Source organism: Ammospiza nelsoni, chromosome 35 (genome assembly GCF_027579445.1).
Source record: "Ammospiza nelsoni isolate bAmmNel1 chromosome 35, bAmmNel1.pri, whole genome shotgun sequence".
NCBI classification, from domain to species: domain Eukaryota; kingdom Metazoa; phylum Chordata; class Aves; order Passeriformes; family Passerellidae; genus Ammospiza; species Ammospiza nelsoni.
The window spans coordinates 2343953-2364378 of NC_080667.1; the positions used below are offsets into that span (position 1 = coordinate 2343953).

At 54.2% G+C, this 20426-nt stretch overlaps 2 protein-coding genes across 2 annotated transcripts in view; one reads left to right on the forward strand and one right to left on the reverse strand.

The window, feature by feature from the left end:
• SMC1A (structural maintenance of chromosomes 1A) overlaps nucleotides 1-394 on the forward strand; it is a 53162-nt gene extending 52768 nt beyond the window's left edge. Inside the window, exon 22 of the mRNA XM_059491496.1 lies at nucleotides 308-394. Coding sequence (XP_059347479.1) covers nucleotides 308-394 — 87 coding nt within the window. The remainder of the gene's footprint in view (nucleotides 1-307) is intronic.
• Nucleotides 391-20131, reverse strand: LOC132086035 (1-phosphatidylinositol 4,5-bisphosphate phosphodiesterase beta-3-like). The gene is given in 27 exon segments (XM_059491497.1): nucleotides 391-399; nucleotides 773-864; nucleotides 1211-1315; nucleotides 1799-1898; nucleotides 3445-3606; nucleotides 4481-4635; nucleotides 5272-5396; nucleotides 5947-6031; nucleotides 6500-6596; nucleotides 7031-7101; nucleotides 7722-7784; nucleotides 8187-8484; nucleotides 8779-8863; nucleotides 9663-9745; nucleotides 10531-10688; nucleotides 11238-11384; nucleotides 12073-12118; nucleotides 12307-12427; nucleotides 13564-13664; nucleotides 14645-14720; nucleotides 14850-14903; nucleotides 15655-15734; nucleotides 16335-16475; nucleotides 16998-17045; nucleotides 17047-17067; nucleotides 18855-18932; nucleotides 19943-20131. Coding segments are annotated over 27 exon segments (2790 nt in total).
• Nucleotides 20132-20426: the final 295 nt, after the last annotated feature.

The window sequence follows — 20426 nt, forward strand, 5'->3', positions numbered from 1 at the left end:
TCGGGGGGGTCCTGGGGGGAAAGGGGGGTCAGGGACCCCAAAAACACCTGAGACCCCCCAAAATCCACCTGAGACCCCCCAAAATTCACCTGGGAACCCCAAAAACACCTGAGACCCCCCAAAATTCACCTGGGAACCCCAAAAACACCTGAGACCCCCCAAAATTCACCTGGGCACCCCCAAAAACACCTGAGACCCCCCAAAATCCACCTGGGAACCCCCAAAAACACCTGAGATCCCCCAAAATCCACCTGGGAACCCCAAAAACACCTGAGGTCCCCCCAAAATTCACCTGGGACCACCCCAGAATTCAACTGAGACCCCCCCCCAAAAAAAACACCTGGGAACCCACCAAAAATACCTGGGGACCCCAAGTTCACCTGGGAACCCCTAAAACACCTGGGACCACCCCAGAATCACCTGAGACCCCCCCAGAAATTCACCTGGGAACCCCCAAAAACACCTGAGACTCCTCAAAAAACACCTGGGAACCCCAAAAACATCCAGGACCTCCCAAAATTCACCCGGGACCCCCCAAACCTCCTTGGAAGCCCCAAAATCGCCCAAACCCTCCCCAAAATGCCCCAAAATTCTCCCACAGCCCCCGGATTTTGGGACCCTCGTGGATTTCAGAATCTCCCCCAGTTTGGGGTCGCACCTCGGGGTCCCCCAGGCCCCCCCCAATTTGGGACCCCTCCCCAATTTGGGGTCCCACCTCGGGGTCCCCCAGGCCCCCCCCAATTTGGGACCCCTCCCCAATTTGGGGTCCCACCTCGGGGTCCCCCAGCAGGGCCCGCAGGCGCCGCTGCCGCCGGTCCAGCAGCGTCAGGTGCCGGATGGGATTGCTCAGGGCCTCGGCCACGTCTGGGGAGAGAACGGGCAAAAACGGGCAAAAACGGGCAAAAACGGGGAAAAAAGGGCAAAAACGGGAAAAAAAATGGGGGAAAATGGGGGAAAAACGAGGAAAAAGCGGGGTTGGTGTGTTCCCAGGTGTGTTTAACCACCCAGGTGTGTTCCCAGCTGTACCCAGGTGTGCCCAGGTGTGCCCAGGTGTGTTGGTTACCTTGGTGCCCCGCAGGTACGTGGTCCCCGGCCCGGGTCAGCAGCAGCAGCAGGGGTTGGTTGGTGTGTGTTTAACCCCTCAGGTGAGTGCCCAGGTGTGCCCAGGTGTGCCCAGGTGTGCCCAGGTGTGCCCAGGTGTGTTGGTTACCTTGGTGCCCCGCAGGTACGTGGTCCCCGGCCCGGGTCAGCAGCAGCAGCGCCGGCAGCAGCAGGGGTTGGTTGCAGTCGCTGCGCAGCGGCACGTAGTGATAGCCTGGGGGGGAGAGACCCCTCCCCAAATTGGGATCGGAGACCCCTCCCCAAACCAGAGACCCCTCCTCAAACTGGGAACCCCCCTGAGACCGGAGACCTCCCCTCAAATCCGGGACCCCTCCCCAAATCAATCAGAGACCCCTCCTCAAACCTGGGACCCTTCCTCCAACTGAGACCCCTCCTCAAATCGGGGACCCCCCAGAACTGGAACCCCAAAGGGGTCAAATGTGGGGGGGGAGGATGGGACTGAACCCCCCAGGGACCCCCAACCCCTCACCTGGCCCCACCTGTCCCCTCACCTGTCCGTGTGTCTCACCTGAGCACAGGGCTGTCCCCATTCCCCCCTCACCTGTCCCCTCACCTGTCCGTGTGTCCCACCCATTCCCCCCTCACCTGTCCCCTCACCTGTCCGTGTGTCTCACCTGAGCACAGGGCTGTCCCCATTCCCCCCTCACCTGTCCCCTCACCTGTCCGCGTGTCTCACCTGAGCGCAGCGTGGCCACGGGCAGCACCCTCTGGCCCAGGAGCCGCCCGCCCTCCTCGTAGGCGGCCACGCGCAGGGAGGCCAAGGCGGGGAGCACCACCTGGGGGCACAGCACACCTGGGCACACCTGGGCACACCTGGGCACACCTGGGCACACCTGGGACAGCCCAGTGCCACCCCAGTGCCACCTGTGTGCAGGGCTGGGAGCACCACCTGGGCACACACCTGGGCACACACCTGAGATCCCCCAGTAACGCCAGGGACCCACCTGAGCTATTCCTACCCCTAAAATCGCCATTTCTCACCCCAAAACCGCCGGGATTTTTGCCCCCAGCCTCTCCCGGTCCCTCCCAGTTTATCCCGGTCCCTCCTGGTTTATCCCAGTTTATCCTGGTCTGTCCCGGTCCATCGCAGTTTGTCCCAGTTTATCCCAGTTTGTCCCGGTCCATCCCAGTTTATCCCAGTTTGTCCCAGTTTGTCCCAGTTTGTCCCAGTTTATCCCGGTCTGTCCCAGTTTGTCCCGGTTTATCCCGGTCCCTCCCAGTTTGTCCTGGTCTGTCCCAGTTTATCCCAGTTTGTCCCGGTCCCTCCCAGTTTATCCCAGTTTGTCCCGCTCCGTCCCAGTTTGTCCCAGTTTATCCCAGTCCCTCCCGCTCCGTCCCAGTTTATCCCAGTTTATCCCAGTTTGTCCCAGTTTGTCCCAGTTTATCCCAGTTTGTTCCAGTCTGTCCCAGTTTATCCCGGTCTGTCCCAGTCTGTCCCAGTTTGTCCCAGTTTATCCCAGTTTGTCCCGGTCTGTCCCAGTTTATCCCAGTTTGTCCCGCTCCGTCCCAGTTTATCCCAGTTTGTCCCGGTCCATCCCAGTTTATCCCAGTCTGTCCCAGTTTGTCCCAGTTTATCCCATTTTGTCCCGGTCTGTCCCAGTTTATCCCGGTCTGTCCCAGTTTATCCCAGTTTGTCCCAGTTTGTCCCGGTCTGTCCCAGTCTGTCCCAGTTTATCCCGGTCCCTCCCAGTTTGTCCCAGTTTATCCCGGTCTGTCCCAGTTTGTCCCAGTCTGTCCCAGTTTATCCCGGTCCCTCCCAGTTTATCCCAGTTTGTCCCGCTCCGTCCCAGTTTGTCCCAGTTTATCCCAGTCCCTCCCGCTCCGTCCCAGTTTATCCCAGTTTATCCCAGTTTGTCCCAGTTTGTCCCAGTTTATCCCAGTTTGTTCCAGTCTGTCCCAGTTTATCCCGGTCTGTCCCAGTCTGTCCCAGTTTGTCCCAGTTTATCCCAGTTTGTCCCGGTCTGTCCCAGTTTATCCCAGTTTGTCCCGCTCCGTCCCAGTTTATCCCAGTTTGTCCCGGTCCATCCCAGTTTATCCCAGTCTGTCCCAGTTTGTCCCAGTTTATCCCATTTTGTCCCGGTCTGTCCCAGTTTATCCCGGTCTGTCCCAGTTTATCCCAGTTTGTCCCAGTTTGTCCCGGTCTGTCCCAGTCTGTCCCAGTTTATCCCGGTCCCTCCCAGTTTGTCCCAGTTTATCCCGGTCTGTCCCAGTTTGTCCCAGTCTGTCCCAGTTTATCCCGGTCCCTCCCAGTTTGTCCCAGTTTGTCCCGCTCCGTCCCAGTTTGTCCCAGTTTAGTTTGTCCCGCCCCGTCCCGCCGCGCACCTTGTGCAGCACCAGGGGCTCCTCGTCCCACACGGGGTTGAAGGCGTTCCCCGCGCAGGTGCGGGTGCGGCAGCGGCGCCGCGTGTCCACGGGCAGCCCGAACACCTCGAGCTCCACGAAAACCCCGACGCGGCGCTCGGTGAGGAACTGACCCGACAGAACCTGCGAAGACATCAAATTTGGTAAAAAAACCCAAAAAAACCCCTGCAGAAATAGCCCAGAATTCAACAGAGATACACCAAAATCCCCAAAACCCCCAAAATCCCCAAAATCCCCAAAATCCCCAAAAACCCCAAACCTCACAGCAGCGATCAGTGAGGAACCGACCCGAGAGAACCTGCAAAAACACCCAAAATTACCCAAAACCCAAAAAAACCCCACGGAAACAGCCCAAAATTCAGCAGAGACACCCCAAAAATGCCAGAACCCAGGTCAGGGCGCTCCGTCCGTGGGGGTTTTGGGGGGTTTTCATGGGATTTTGTGGAGTTTTGGGGTTTCCTGATTTGGGGATCAGTTCCAGGTGAGTTCTGGGGTGGTTTTGGGGCAATTTTGGGGCCATTTCGGGCCAATTTTTGGGGAAATTTTGGGCCAATTTTGGGGCCATTTTGGGGGCCATTTTGGGGCAGTTTTAGGGCCGTTTTTGGGGTGGTTTGGGGAGGTTTTGGGGCTGTTTTAGGGCTGTTTTTTTAGGGCCTTTTTGGGGCCTTTTTGGGGCTCACCTGCACGCTCAGGGTGCTGGCCACGATCCCATGTGTCCCCAAATTTGTGGGATTTTGGGGGATTTTGGGGGATTTTGGGGTTTCCCGGTTCGTGATCAGTTCTGGGTCAGTTCTGGGGGTTTCTGGGGTGGATTTTGGGTTCCCCAGGTGTGCCCAGGTGCGTCCAGGGCTCACCTGCACGCTCAGGGTGTTGGCCACGACCCCGCGTGGCCCCACATTTTGGGGTTTTCGTGGGATTTTGGGGTTTCCCGGTTCAGGATTAGTTCTGGGTCAGTTCCAGGCGTGCCCAGGTGCACTCAGGTGTGTCCGGGGCTCACCTGCACGCTCAGGGTGTTGGCCACGATCCCGTCCAGCCGCTCCTCCACGAAGGGGTCGAAGGTTTTGTCCGGGCGCCGCAGCGGCTCCGGCTTGAGCAGGAACCCCGAGCCGGCGTTGGCCTCGAACAGCGCCAGGTTCAGCTGCAGGGGCGTGTCTGCGACAGGTGGGACAGGTGAGGGGTCACACAGGTGGGACAGGTGTGCCCAGGAGTGCCCAGGTGTGCCCAGGGGCTCCGGCTTGAGCAGGAACCCTGAGCAGGCGTTGGCCTCGAACAGGTTCAGCTGCAGGGGCGTGTCTGCGACAGGTGTGCCAGGTGTGCCAGGTGTGCCATGGTATGTCAGGTATGTCCCAGCTGCCCCCCAGGTGTATCCCAGGTGTGCCCAGGTGTGCCCAGGTGTGCCCAGGTGTATCCCAGGTGTGCCCAGGTGTATCCCAGGTGTGCCCAGGTGTATCTCAGGTGTGCCCAGGTGTATCTCAGGTGTATCTCAGGTGTATCTCAGGTGTGCCCAGGTGTGCCCAGGTGTATCTCAGGTGTGCCCAGGTGTGCCCAGGTGTATCTCAGGTGTGCCCAGGTGTATCTCAGGTGTGCCCAGGTGTGCCCAGGTGTATCCCAGGTGTGCCCAGGTGTATCTCAGGTGTGCCCAGGTGTATCTCAGGTGTGCCCAGGTGTGCCCAGGTGTATCTCAGGTGTATCTCAGGTGTGCCCAGGTGTGCCCAGGTGTATCTCAGGTGTGCCCAGGTGTATCTCAGGTGTGCCCAGGTGTATCTCAGGTGTATCTCAGGTGCTCACCCAGGCTCTGGAAGTTGAGCGCCGCCATCTGCACGCCGGCGTTCCAGAAGAGCTGCGGGTGGAAGTTGGAGGAGTCCACGCGGGTGCCCTTGGGGTACACCCGGCTCAGCTGGCGCTTGTTGTACCTGGGCCGGGGTCAAGGACGCACCTGGGCACACCTGGGCACACCTGAGAACCCCAAAAACCCCAAAAACCCCGAGAATTCACCCCAAAAACCCACCCAGAAACCCCAAATCCACCCCAGGCACACCTGGGCACACCTGGGAGCCCCCAAATCCCTGAGAATTCACCCCAAAAACCCACCCAGAAACCCCAAATCCACCTGGGAACCCCAAAAACCTCAAGAATCCACCCCAAAACCCACCCAGAAACCCAAAACCTCCTAAACTGAGACCAAAATCCCCCCCAACAAAGACCCTGAATGCCCCAAAATCCCTCAAATTCCCCAAAATGCACAAAAAGCCCCGAAATGCCCCGAAAAGTTCTGAAAAGCCCCATTTTTGGGCTGGTTTTGGGTCATTTTTGAGCCATTTTTGGGGTAATTTTTGGGGCCATTTCGGGGCCCATTTTGGGCCATTTTTGGAGTCATTTTTGGGGCTGTTTTGGGGTCATTTTTGGATCGGCTTTGGGGACTGGTTTTGGGCCATTTTTGGGCCGTTTTGGGTTTTTGGATACTCGACGAACTCGAGGGGGCTCTTGGTGAGCTGCTCCAGCCCCTTGGTCTCCACGAACGACGACATCTCAAAGCTCCTGTTGCGCTCTGGGGAGCCCCAAAAAACCCCAAATTCACCCCAAAATCCCAAACCGACCCCAAAGCCACAAACCCCACCCAAAATTAACCCCAAACCCCCCAAATTAACCTGAGAGACCCAAAACCCACCCAAAATTAACCCCAAAGCAGCCCAAACCACCAAACTCAGCCCCAAAACATCAAAATTCACCCCAAACCCACCCAAAATTCACCCTTAAATCAACACCAAACCCCCCCAAATCAACCCCAAAATTAACCCAAAATCAGTCCCAGGATCCCCAAACCTCCCAAATTTCACCTCCCAAACTCCCTCCAGTCCTCCCCAGACCCCAAATTCCCTCCAAAATTCCCCCAAAATTCCCTCAAATTGCCCCAAATGCCCCCAAAATCCCCCCAAAATTCTCCAAATCCCCCCCCAAAATGGCCTCAAATCCTCCGAATTCCCCAAAATCCCCCAAATTTGCCCCAAATCCTCACTCTGGGCGGCCTGGAAGGATTTGAACTTGACGGGCTCCACGTAGGTGACCAGGGTGGACATGGCCTCGGTGGCCGTCACCTCGCTGCCCGCCGTGCCCTGCCCACAAATCCTCATTGGGCACCCCAAAAACACCAAAAACCCCAAAATCCCTCATTGGGACACCCCAAAAACCCCAAAATCCCTCGATGGAACAGCCCAAAAATACCAAAAACCCCAAAAACACGCAGCCAGGAACACCAAAAACCCCAAAATCCCTCATTGGGACACCCCAAAAACACCAAAACCCCACAAACGCACACCCAGGAAAACCCAAAATCCACACTGGGGCACCCCAAAAACACCAAAACTGCACACCCAGGTAAAACCCCAAAATCCCAAAAACACACCCAGCAAAACCCCAAAAATCCCCATTGGGGGAACCCCAAAAACCCCAAAAATGCACAGCCAGAAACGCCAAAATCCCCAAACCTCCCTGGCAACCCCAAAACCCCCAAATTTTCCCCCAAGGGGACCCCAAAGTTCCCCCAAACCTCGTCCGTCGTCGGCTTCTTCATCTCCGGGGGCTCCTCCTCCTCCTCCTCCTCACTGTCGGCCTCGCGCTCTGGGGACCCCAAAATCACCCCCAAAACACACCCCAAAATCACTCAAAACACCCAAATAAACCACCCCAAAATCACTCCAAAATCACCCCCAAAATAACCCAAAAATGACCCCAAAATCACCCAAAAATCCACCCCAAAATCATCCCAAACACCCCCAAAATCACCCCTAAGATCCACCCCAAAACACCCCAAAATCACCCCCAAAATAACCCAAAAATCACCCCAAAATCACCCCTAAAATCCACCCCCAAAACACACCCCAAAATCACTCAAAACACCCCAAAATCCACCCCAAAACCACCCCAAGCACTCCAGAATAATCCTGAGAGCCCCAAAATATCTTGAGAAAAACTCCCAAAAAAAATCCAGACCCAAAAAAATATTTTACCCATAACATCAAAACAAACAAACAAAAAAAAACCCCAAAAACCCACAAAAAATAACCCCAAAAAAAACTGCCATAAACACAAAAAAACCCCCATAACCACCAAAAATCAACCCAAAAAAACTCCCAAAAAACACACACACAAAAAAAAAAAAAACAAAAAAACAAAAACACCAAAAAAATAACCAAAAAAAAAAAAAAAAACCCAAAAGCCCCAAAATGCCCCAAACTCACCGAGGGGTTTCCGGGGCTGCGCCCCCCGCTCGTCCCCGTTGGGGACCCCGAACTCGGGGGGGCCTGGGGGGCACAGGGGGGTCTGGGCTCATTTTGGGGATGATTTGGGGGATTTGGGGCAATTTCGGGGTTTTTAGGGTGCGGATTTGGGATGGATTTTGGGGCGATATTGGGGAGATTTAGGGGTTTTAGGGGGTGGATTTTGGGGGGCATTTAGGGGGACTTTGGGCTTTTTAGGGGGTGGATTTTGGGGGGATTTGGAGGATTTTGGAGATTTGGGGTTTTTCGGGGATGGATTTTGGGGCTTTTAGGGGATGGATTTTGGGGAATTTTGGGGCAATTTGGGGGGCAGGATTTGGGATGGAGTTTGAGGGGGGGTTTGGAGGGGATCTGGGGTGGGTTTGGGTCATTTTGGGGTGGTTTTGGGGTATTTTTGGGTATTTCACCGCTGGTTTTGGGGTGGGGATATATAGGGGTATTTTAGGGCATTTTTGGGGTGTTTTAGGGTGTTTTTGGGGTAAGGATGTTTTTGGGATATTTTGGGGGTATTTTGGGGTGTTTTAGGGTGTTTTTGGGGTGGGAATGGTTTTGGGGCATTATTGGGGTATTTTGGGGTGTTTTGGGGGTATTTTGGGCTGGTTTTGGGTGTTTTACCGCTGTTTTTGGGGCGCAGCGGGGCCTCCCCCGGGCGCCGTTTCTTGTTCTTGATGAGGATCCGGCCCAGCAGCTCCTGGGGGCTGGGCAGGGGCACCCCGGGCTCCAGCTGCGCCAAAATCGCCAAAAATTAACCCAAAAATCAGCCCAAGTATCCCATAAAAACCCCACCAAAACCCAGCTCCAGCTGCGCCAAAAACACCGAAATTCAACCCAAAATTAACCCTAAAACCACCCCAAATGTCCCACAAAACCCCCGGCTCCAGCTGCGCCAAAACCCCAAAAATCAACCCAAAAATCACCCCAAAACCACTCCAAACCCCCCGGATTCGCCCAAATCCCCCCATTTTCCCCCCAAACCCCCGGATTTTCCCAAACTCCCCGGTTTTCACCCCAAACGCACCGGGTATTTGTCCAGGGGCTCCGTGAGCAGCGCGGCCCCGAAGATGCTCCGGCAGTACTCGGCCATCTTCGCCTGCTGCCGCGCCCTGGGGGAATTCGGGGCATAAAACCCAAAAACGGACCCCAAATCTGAGAAAAGCACCCCAAAAAACCCCAGAAACCGCCCCAGAAACCCCAAAAACACCCAGAAAAACCCCAAAAACTGCCCCAAAAAACCCCAAAACCACCCAAAGAAACCCCAAAAAACCAGCCCAGATAAACCCCAAAAACCGCCCCAAGAAACCTCAGAAACTGCCCCAAAACCACCCCAAAAATTGCCTCAAAAAACCACCCTAACAACCACCCCAAAAACCCCACAAACCGCCCCAAAAATGCCCCCAAAACTGCCCCAAAAACCCCACAAACCGCCCCAAAAACCACCCCCAAAACCACCCCAAAAACCCCACAAACTGCCCCAAAAATCCACCCCCAAAACCACCCCAAAAACCCCACAAACCGCCCCAAAAATCCCCCAAAGGATTCGGTTTTGGGGCACTCAAGGTGTTCCCGGGTGGGGGTTTTGTGGGTTTGGGGTTTTTTGGGATTTTGGGATTTTAAAGTTTTTTTGTGGGTTTTGGGGTTTTTTTTTTTTTTTTTTTTTTTGTTTGTTTTTGTGGGGATTTTTGGGGTTATTTTGGGGTAACTTTTGGGGATTTTGGCTCATGAGTCCATGTGGTTCTCGAAGCTCAGGATCACCGGGGTTTTTTGGGGTTTTTGGGGGATTTTTGGGGTAATTTTGGGGGTTTTTGGCTCACGAGTCCACGTGGTTCTCGAAGCTCAGGATCACCGGGGTTTTTTGGGGTTTTTGGGGTTATTTTGGGGTGATTTTTGGGGATTTTGGCTCACGAGTCCACGTGGTTCTCGAAGCTCAGGATCACCGGGTACGGCGACGTCTTGAAGGCGCTTTCGGCGATGGCCTCGATCACCTCCTGCCACAGCGGGGACCCAAAATACCCAAAAGTGACCCCAAAAACAGCCCTGGGACCCAAAAACCCCAAAACCGACCCCAAAACAGCCCTGGGACCCAAAAACCCCAAAAAACTGGGGTGGTTTAGGGGCAGTTTTTGGGGCGGTTTTGGGGCAGTTTTTGGGGCAATTTTGGGGGTTTTTGGGGTTACCTTGAAGAGCACCTCGGTGGTCACGGTGAAGCCGTGCTGGGCAGTTTTGGGGGTGTTTTTGGGGTGATTTTGGGGCAGTTTTGCAGTCGGTTTTGGGGCAGTTTTGGGGCAGTTTTGGGGGTGTTTTTGGGGTGATTTTGGGGCAGTTTTGCAGACGGTTTTGGGGCAGTTTTGGGGCAGTTTTGGGGGTGCTTTTGGGGCGGTTTTTCGCTGGGATTTGGGGGTGGTTTGGGGCTGGTTTTGGGGTGGATTTTGAGGCTTTTGGGGCAGTTCTGGCTCACCTTAAAGGGCACCTCGGTGGTCATGGTGAAGCCGTGTTGGGCAGTTTTGGGGCAGTTTTGGGGCGATTTTGGGGCAGCTTTTGGGGCGATTTTGGGGCAGTTTTTCGCTGTGTTTTGGGGCAGTTTTGGGGCAGGTTTTGGGGTGGATTTCGCTGTTTTTGGGGCTACCTTGAAGGGCACCTCAGTGGTCATGGTGAAGCCGTGCTGGGCAGTTTTGGGGCAGTTTTTGGGGCAGCTTTTGGGGCAGTTTTGGGGCAGTTTTTCGCTGTGTTTTGGGGCAGGTTTTGGGGTGGATTTCGCTGTTTTTGGGGTTACCTTGAAGGGCACCTCGGTGGTCATGGTGAAGCCGTGCGTCACCAGCGGCTCCTCCTCCGGGGGCCGGCCCTGCCAGCAATCGAGCTCGACGCAGCGGCAGCCGCTGAGCAGCACCTGCCGGTACATCTCGGCCGAGGACAGCCCGGTCAGCTGTCCGGCTGGGGCGGGAGAGACCCCAAAAATCAGAAAATTCACATTGAATATGGGGGAAACGCAAAAAACCCTGAGAAAATCCGATTGGGTACGGCTGAAATACAAAATATCCCAAAAAAACCCAAAAAAAACGCTAAAAACCCCCAAAAAATCCCATCTCGGCCGAGGAGAGCCCGGTCAGCTGTCCGGCTGCAGTGGGAGAGGCCCCAAAACGGGAGAAAAAATCAGAAAAATCAGATTTGGTATGGCAGGAACAAAAAATAACCCCGAGAAAATCCCATTAGGAATGGCTGAGATAGAGAAAACGCAAAAAAAAACACCAAAAAAACCCTAAAAACCCCAATTTACAGCCCAAAACCCCAGCCAGAGACCCCAAACTTTGGAATTGAGCACCAAAACCACCCCAGAGATTTTGGGGTCGTGTTTGGGGTTTTTAGAGCGCGATTTTTGGGGTTTTTTGGGGGAGTTTTTTGGGGTTTTTGCAGTTCGTGCGTTTTTTGGGGTAGAATTTCGGGTTTTTTGGGTTTCGGGGTTCTTCGGGGCGCGGTTTTCACCTGTCAGGTAGGTGTTGTGGGAGGAGTTGATGAAGTAGCTGCTCAGGGGCTGGGTCATGTCCTGGTGCAGCCCCAGCGTCTCGAGGGGGACGATCGCGTTCTCGTCCCCGCCCAGGTAGCGGCAGAAACCCTCGAGGGAGAGCTGGCCTGGACCCAAAAACGGCTAAAATTAACCCAGAATTAACCCCAAAATACACACAAAACCATCCCAAAATCACCCCTCGAGGGAGAGCTGGCCTGGACCCAAAAATGGCTAAAATTAACCCAGAATTAACCCCAAAATACACACAAAACCATCCCAAAATCAGCCCTTGAGAGACAGCTGGCCTGAGCCAAAAATGCACAAAATCACCCCAAAATCACCACCAAAATCATGCCCAAAATAACCCCTCCAAGGACAGCTGGCCTGGACCCCAAAAATGTCTAAAATTAACCCAAAATCCACCCCAAAATTACCCCCAGAACCACCCCAAAATTATCCCCGAAATACACCCAAAATCACCCCAAACTCACCCCTAAAAACCCCCTCAAGGACCCCAAAAACCCCAAAATCTCCCCCAAATCCCCCTCAGCTTCTCCTTCGTGACCTTCAGCCACCCCAAACCATCCCAAACACACCCAAAACCCCCGGATTTCACCCCAAATCTCACGCCTCTCTGCCGGAAGGTCCTGTTGGGTCCAATATTGACCAATGAGGGTCTGGGCCCCCCGGGGGGGGAACAGGAGCCCCAAAACTGCCCCAAATCGCCCCAAAATCGCCCCAAACTCACCCAAATCACTCCAAATGCCCCAAAACCCCCGGATTTCACCCCAAAACCCCCGATTTCACCCACACCCCGTTCTCTGAAGGTCCTGTTGGGTTCGTGTCGCTCGATGAGGGCCTGGGCCCCGCGGGGTTCCGGGGGGGAACAGGAGCCCCAAAACTGCCCCAAATCGCCCCAAAATCACCCCAAACTCACCCCAAACTCACCCAAATCACTGCAAATGCCCCAAAACCCCCGGATTTCACCCCAAACCCGCATACCCCGTTCTCTGAAGGTCCTGTTGGCTCGTATCGCTCGATGAGGGCCTGGGCCCCGCGGGGGTCCAGGGGGGGGAACAGCACCTCGTTGAGTCTGGGGTCTCGCTGCCGCGCGTTGACGAAGTCGCGCAGCTGCTCCCGGCTCACGTACGGCTTGCCCGCCGCCCCGCTGGGGGAACACCCAAAAAACGCGGAAACCAGCCCAAAAAAAGAGCAAAAACGGGCGTGAAATCAAAATAAAAAACCACCCAGAAAAACCACACCAAAAACACCCAAAAAACACCCCAAAAATCCCAATAAGCACCCCAAAAATAACACAAAAATGAGCAGGAAATAAAAACTAATCCCAAAAAACACACCCCAAAAATCCCAACAAACACCCCAAAAAACACCCCAAAAATCCCCAAAACCACCCCAAAAATAACCCAAAAATGGGCAGGAAATAAAAACTAATCCCAAAAAAACATCCCAAAAACCCAATAAACACCCCAAAAAGAACCCCAAAAAACACCCTAAAAAAACAGCCCAAAAATAACCCAAAAATGGGCAGGAAATAAAAACTAATCCCAAAAAAACACCCCAAAAAACACCCCAAAAATAACCAAAAAAAAATGGGCAGGAAATAAAAACTAATCCCCAAAAAACACCCCAAAAACGGGCAGAAAATAAAAAATAAATCCCAAAAAATCCACCCCAAAACCACCCCGAAAATAACCCAATAAACACCCCAAAAGTAAGCAGGAAATCAAAAATAAATCCCAAAAAAACCCACCCCAAAAACCCCCCAAAAATCCCAATAAACACCCCAAAAATAACGCAAAAATGGGCAGGAAATAAAAACTAATCCCAAAAAAAAACACACCAAAACCTCAAAAACCACCCCAAAAAACCCGAAAAAGTGGGCACAGGAGCAGCCCTAAAAACAAAACAAATCTGACAAAAACACCCCAAAAAACACCCCAAAAAAAACCCCAAAATCAGCACCAGAACGGCTCCCAAAACAAATCTGAAAAAACACCCCAAAAGCCCCCCCAAAATCCACCCCAAAAACCACCCCAAAAACCCCAAAAAATAGCCCAAAAACCCCAAACCCCCAATAAACAGCCCAAAAACCCCCAAAAAAAACCCAAAACCCCAAAAACCTCAAAAACCACCCCAAAAATCAGCATGGGAACGACCCCAAAACCAAAACAAACCTCAAAACCAATCCCAGGCTTTTGGGGGAATTTTGGGAGATTTTGGGGGTTTTTTGGGGGGCGATTTGGGGAGGATTTTGGGGCATTTTGGGGCATTTTTGGGTCTCACATCTCCAGCAGGATCTTGTCCAGCTCCGGCCTCAGGCAGAGTTTGCTCAGAAACCTCCAGAAGGTCTCGAAGGGGAAAAGCTCCAGGGGGATGTCGGCGCCCTGGGGACCCAAAAACACCAAAATTCACCCCAAAAACAAAAAAATCAACCCCAAAACCCCCAGAACCCCAAAAACCACCCAAAAAACCCCCAAAACCCCCAAGAACACCAAAACCTCCAGAAGGTCTCGAAGGGGAAAAGCTCCAGGGGGATGATAGCGCCCTGGGGACCCCAAAAACATCAAAATTCACCCCAAAACCCCCAAAAAATCTACCCCAAAAACCCCAGAACCCAAAAACCCCAAAAACCACCCCAAAACCCTGCAATTTTTGGGATCCCTAATTTTTGATATCACCAACATTTGGCACTCGGGATCCTTGATTTTTTGGGACCTTTGATTTTGGGGGCCTCCAATTTTTGAGAGCCCCCAATTTTGGGACTCCCATTTTTTTTTGGAACCCGTGATTTTTTGGAATCCCCAAATTTGGGACTCCCATTTTTTTTTTGGAAACCGTGATTTTTTTGGAGTCCCCAGTTTTGGGATCCCCATTTTTTGGGACCTCCATTTTTTCGGGATCCCAAATTTTATGACCCCCAATTTTGGTTCCCGCCATTTTTTTAGGACCCCCAATTTTGGCCCCCTATTTTTTGAGACCCCAAATCTTAGTCCCCCATTTTTTGGGACCCCCAATTTTGGATCCCAAATTTCAGGACCCTCAAGTTTGGGACCCCCAATTTTTGGGACCCCCAAATTTCAGGACCCCCAAGTTTGGGACCCCCATTTTTTTTTGGGGGGATCCCCAATTTCAGGATCCCAAATTCTGGGATCCCCAATTTTTTCGGGATCCCCAATTTTGAGACCCCAGTTCGAGCCCCCTGCTATTTTTGGGATCCCCATTTTTTTCAGATCCCAAATTTTCGGGGACCCCCAATTCTGGCATTCCCTATTTTTAGGATTTCCCCCCCCCCCCCGCCCAGATTTTGTCCTTCCCCAATTTTGGGACCCCAAATTTTGCCGTTTTTCCCCATTTTGGGGCCCACCCGGCCGCAGCCCAGCCCGCACGACTCCAGCGCCGCCTCCGCCCTTTTCTTGTCGGCCGAGAACATTTTCAGGATGCTGCCAAAAAAACCCAAAATTTCGGGATTGGGACCCAAAAAAAACCCAAAAATTCGGGGAGGAGTCCCCAAGATTGGGGGGATTCGTTTTAGGGGAAAAAAAAAACCAAAATTTTTGGGGTTCTCTCACTTTTTGACAGGGATGCGCCCGTCAGGGTTCAGCTGCAGCGTCAGCTTCGTGTACCTGGGGAATTTGGGGAAATTTGGGGATTTTGGGGAAATTTGGGGGAATTTGGAGAAATTTGGGGTGGGTTTGGGGTGGGTTTGGGTGAGTTTTGGGGCAGATTTGGGGCATTTGGGACATTTGGTTTTTGGGGATTTTGGGGCAATTTCTGGGAAGATTTGGGAAAACTTTGAAGGAATTTTTGGGGAGGATTTAGAGGAATTTTGGGAGGGATTTTGGGGAAGATTTGAGGATCATTGTGGGGAATTTTTTGGGTGATTTTTAGGGAGAACATTAGGGAGATTTGGGGGGGATTTTGGAGAGGATTTTGAGTGAATTTCAGGGATTTTAGGAGGGATTTTGGGGAAGACTCAGGGGTGATTTTAGGGATTTTTTTGGGGTGATTTTAGGGAATTTTTTGGGGGGATTTTAGTGAATTTTTTTTGGGAATTTTTGGGGAGATTTTCGGGGGGATTTCTGGGAGAATTTTGAGCAAATTTAGGGGGATTTTGGGAGGGATTTCGGGGTGGTTCTTGTGGGGATTCTGAGGAGATTTGGGGCTATTTTCAGAGAAATTCTTACCAGGATTTTGAGGGGATTTTTGGGATGATTTTTGCAGGATTAGGGGCTCGTTTCGGGGAGGATTTTGAGAGGAATTTTGTGTGAGATTTGGGGGCGATTTTTGGGCTGGTTTTGGGCTGGTTCTGGGAGGGTTTTTGGGGTGATTTCAGAGGTTTTTTGGGGTGATTTTGGGGGATTTTGGGGTACCCACGCCTTCCTGAGCAGCGTGTTCCGGGACGGGTTCCGGGCCAGGATGTTCGTGGCCAACCTGAACAGCTCCTCTGTCCACACCTGCACGCCCGAATTTGGGGACCAGAACACCCCAAAAATACCCAAAACCACCCCAAATCACCCCCCCAAAAAAATCCCCAAAAAATCCCCAAAATCCCCCCACACCCAGGGTGGTCTCAGCACCCCCAACCCCTCCCAAATCCCCCCAAAATCCCCCCGGACCCCCCCCCCCAAACCTCAACCACCCAAAAACGAACTCCGGAACCCCTAAAAGCCCCCCAAATCCCCCCAAAATTGCCCCAAAACCACCCAAAAGGTCCCAAGCCCCAAAAATTCTCTTTAAAACTGCCCCAAAATCAACCCCAGGTCCCCCAAACCCCCCAAATCCTCCCCAAAATCGCCTTGAAACCACATCAAAGGTTCCAAACCCCCAAAAATTACCCCAAAGTCACCCCTAAAGATCCCAGACCCCCCAAATTCTCCCCAAAATCGCCTTGAAACCACATCAAAAGGTCCCAGCACCCCCAGATCTTCCCCAAAACCCCTCAAATTCCCCCCAAAATCACCCCAAAAGGTTCCAAACCCCCCAAATTCTGCCCCAAATCACTCCCAAACCGCCCAAATTTTCCCCAAATCCCCCCAGAAGCGCCCCCAGCCCACCTGGGCCTCGCCGTCCTGCACGGCCACCAGGTTGAGGAAGCCGAGGGTGACGAGGTCGGGGCCGTGCACCACGGTCAGCAGGCGCTGGGCAGGGGGACCCCCGGGCCCCCCGAAACTGAGGGCGTCCCGGGTGCGGGGGTCCTGCCTCGGAGAGCCACAAATTGGTGAAAAACGGGTGAAAAACGGGTCAAAAATGGGTCAAAAATGGGTGAAACACGGGTGAAAAACGCGTCAATAATGGGTAAAAAACGGGTTAAAAATGGGTCAGAAACACCCCGGGGACCCCGAAATTGAGGGCGCCTCTGGTGCGGGGGTCCTGCAAAGGGAGCCCAAAACGCAACCAAAATGGACCCAAAACTGTCCGAAATGGGCTGAAACCCACCCAAAATGGGCTGAAAATGCACCCAGAGACCCCAAAACGGCTCCAAACGCCCCAAAACGGGACCAGAAACCCCCAAAAAAGGCGCCCAAAGCGCCCCTGGGGAACCCAAAATCAGCGACCCCCACCCCAAAACCACCCAGGACCCCCCAAACCCTCCCCAAATCCCCCCCAAAGCCCCCAGGACCCCCCCAAATCCCCTCTGGGACCCCCAAATCCCCCCCAAATCCCCCCCAGGACCCCCCAAACCCTCCCCAAATCCCCCCCAGATTTGGGGGTCCCACCTTGGGGGCGCGGGCGAAGCGCCCCGTCCGCGTGTCCCGGACACTGCACCAGGTCCAGCAGCTCCACCTCCTGCGGGACCCCAAAATGGGTTAGAAACCCCCAAAATCGGGTCAGGGACCCCAAAATTGGGTTAGAAACCCCAAAATCAGGTCAGGGACCCCAAAAATGGGTTATGAACCTCAAAAAATGGGTTAGGGACACCAAAAAATGGGTCACGGACCCCAAAAATCGGGATAGAAACCCCCAAAAATGGGTCAGGGACCCCAAAAAATTAATGAAGGACCCCAAAATCGGTTAGAAACCCTAAAAAACGGGTTAGGGACCACAAAAATGGGTCAGGGACCCACAAAATCAAGTTAGGGCCCCCAAAAATGGATCAAGGATCCCAAAAAATGGGGGAAGACCCCAAAAAACAGGTCAGGGACCCCGAAAATGGATTAGAAACCCCAAAAACGGGTTAGGAACCCCAAATTGGGTTAGAAACCCTTAGAAATGGGTTAGGGGCTTCCAAAATTGGGTTAGAGCCCCCAAAAATGGGGGGCAGACCCCAAAAAATGGGTTAGAAACCCAAAATTGGGTTAGGAAGCCCAAAAATGCGTTAGGGACCCCAAAAATTGGGTTAAGGACCCCAAAAATGGGTCAGGGACCCCAAAAAATTAACAAAGGACCCTAAAATTGGGTTAAGGACCCCAAAAATCGCGTCAGGGACCCCAAAAATTAATCAGAGGCCCCAGAAAATGAACAAAGGACCCCAAAATGGGCCCGGGACCCCCAAAGGAGCCGTTTCCGGGTGGGGGAGGGGCGGGGGCACTTCCGGGCCAGGGTGGGGGAGGGGCGTGGGAAAAGCCGCCCCCCCCTCCCCCCCCCGCCCCTCCCCCCTCCCAGGGGACCCCGCATCCGGCGGGGGGGGGGCCCAAAATTGCCCAAAATTGCCCCAAATTCCGGCTGGGGGGGGCTGATAAGGGGGGGGGAGGGGCTGATAAGGGGGCACGGGGTGGGGGAGGGGTTTGGGGGGGAATTTGGGGCTTTTTGGGGCCTTTTTGGGGGGTTTGGGGTCACTTCAGGGGAATTTGGGGGCACTTTTGGGGTCGCTTTCAGGGAAAAATTTGGGGTCTCTTTGGGGTCATTTTGGGGCATTTTGGGGCATTTTGGGGTCACTTTCAGGGGGCTTTTGGGGCACTTTTGGGGTCTCTTTGGGGTCATTTTTGGGGCATTTTTAGGGTCATTTTGGGGTACTTTTGGGGCATTTTTGGGATCACTTTCAGGGTAAATTTTGGGGTCACTTTCGCGGTGGTTTTGGTGCCAATTTGGGACATTTGGGGGTCACTTTTGGGGTCATTTTGGGGTCGTTTTGGGGGCATTTTTGGGGGCTCTTTGGGGTCATTTTGGGGACACTCGGGGTCATTTTGGGGCCAATTTGGGGTCGTTTTAGGGTCAACTTTAGGGCATTTTTGGGGTCACTTTCAGGGTGGTTTTGGGGTCACTTTCGGGGTGATTTTTGAGGTCACTTTTGGGACATTTTGGAGTCGCTTCGGGGGGGTTTTGGGGCAATTTTGGGGTGACTTTCAGGGTCATTTTAGGGTCCCTTAAGGGTCACTTTGGGGTCACTTCAGGGCCGTTTTGGGGTCACTTTTAGGAGACTTTTGGGCCATTTCAGGGCACTTTTGGGGTCACCTCAAGGTCACTTTCAGGGTGGTTTTGGGGTCACTTTGGGGCCATTTTGGGGTCCCTTAATGGCACTTTTGGGGTGCATTTTGGGGCGGTTTTTGGGGTATTTTGGGGTGCATTTTGGGGTGGTTTTTGGGGCATTTTGGGGTGCATTTTGGGGTGTTTTGGGGTGCATTTTGGGCTCTCACCGCGCTGGGCCCCGTCCAGTAGAGGAAGAATCCGTCGGGGTCGACCCTGAGCGTCACCGGGGTGTGGCTGGGGGGCTCCTGGGGACCCCAAACACTCCTGAGACCCCAAAAACAACCCCAAAACCACCCCAAAAACACCCCAAAAACCCCACCTAAAACCTCTAAAACCTCCCGAGCCCCTAAAACCTCCCGAGCCCCCCAAAACCACCCCAAAAACCCATCAAAACCCCCCAAAACCGCCCTTGAGACCCCAAAATCCCCCCTGAAACCCCAAATGCCCCCCAAAAAACCCCAAACTGCCCCAAAACTGCCCCAAAAAACCCCAAATACCCCAACTCCCACCCCCCACCCCAAAACGCCCCCAAAAATCCCCCCAAAAAACCCAAAACCCCCCAAATCCCACCAAGACCCCCAAAAATGGGGGGGGGGCAGCACCCCGAAAAGGGAGAGCTCCCCCTCCCTCCCCGGGGCGGATTTTGGGGTGAAATTGGGAGATTTTGGGGTCCCGGGGGAGCTGGGGGGGGGGGGGGGCAGGACCCAATTTCGCGGATTTTGGCCCCAAAATCGGGGTCAGGTCGGGAATTGGGGGCACGGGGGGGGGGGAGGCGGGGAATTGGGGAGATCTGGGGGGGAATTTGGGTGATTTTGGGGGCAATTTTGGAGGGTGATTTTTGAGGTCTCCCGTGGGTGATTTTTGGGTGATTTCGGGGTAATTTGGGGGTAATTTTGGGGGGCGATTTTGGGGTAATTTCAGGGCGATTTTTGGGGTTTTCCAAGGTGATTTTGGAGGTGACTTTGGGGTGGTTTCGGAGTAATTTTGAGTTAGTTTTGGGGTGATTTCTGGGGTAATTTCGACGTGATTTTTGGGGTCATTTCGGGGTGGTTTGGGGATAATTTTGGGGTTACTTGGGGGCGATTTTCGGGGTAGTTTTGGGGTGGTTCGGGGGTCCCCCAACAAGCACCATGTTGCGGTAATTTGGGGGTAATTTTGGGATAATTTGGGGATAATTTTGGGGTGATTTCAGGTGGTTTCGGGGTAATTTCGGGGTGATTTTGGGGTGATTTCGGGCGGTTTCGGGGTCGCTCACCTCCTCCCAGCGGATGAATTTGCTGCCCCGCACGAGCAGCTCGGGCACGCGCGGCGGCTCCAGCGGGAGCGCGGACGGGACCGGAACCGGGACCGGGGCAGGAGCGGGGGCAGAACCCGGGGCAGGACCCGGGACCGATCCCGAACCGGGCACCGGACCCGGACCCGAGCCCGGCCGCGGCGCCGCCATCGCTGACCGGGACGGGGGCGTGGCCCGCAACCGCCAGGGGCGTGGCCTAACCAGGTGTGTCCTGAGGGGCGTGGCCGCAGCGAGGGGGCGGTACCGGAACTGGGCGCGGCTATAATCGGGTGCGTTCGCGCGGGGGGCGTGGTCAAAGCAACGCGGGGGGTCGAGCGGGGCGTGACTCGGAGTGGGCGTGGTCTCAGTGGGCGTGGCCGCGACACAAAGGAGCCCCCGCGGCGGCGTCGCGCGGGGTGGGCGTGGCCGCGGCGGGGGTGGGCGTGGCCGCGGCGGGGGCGTGGCC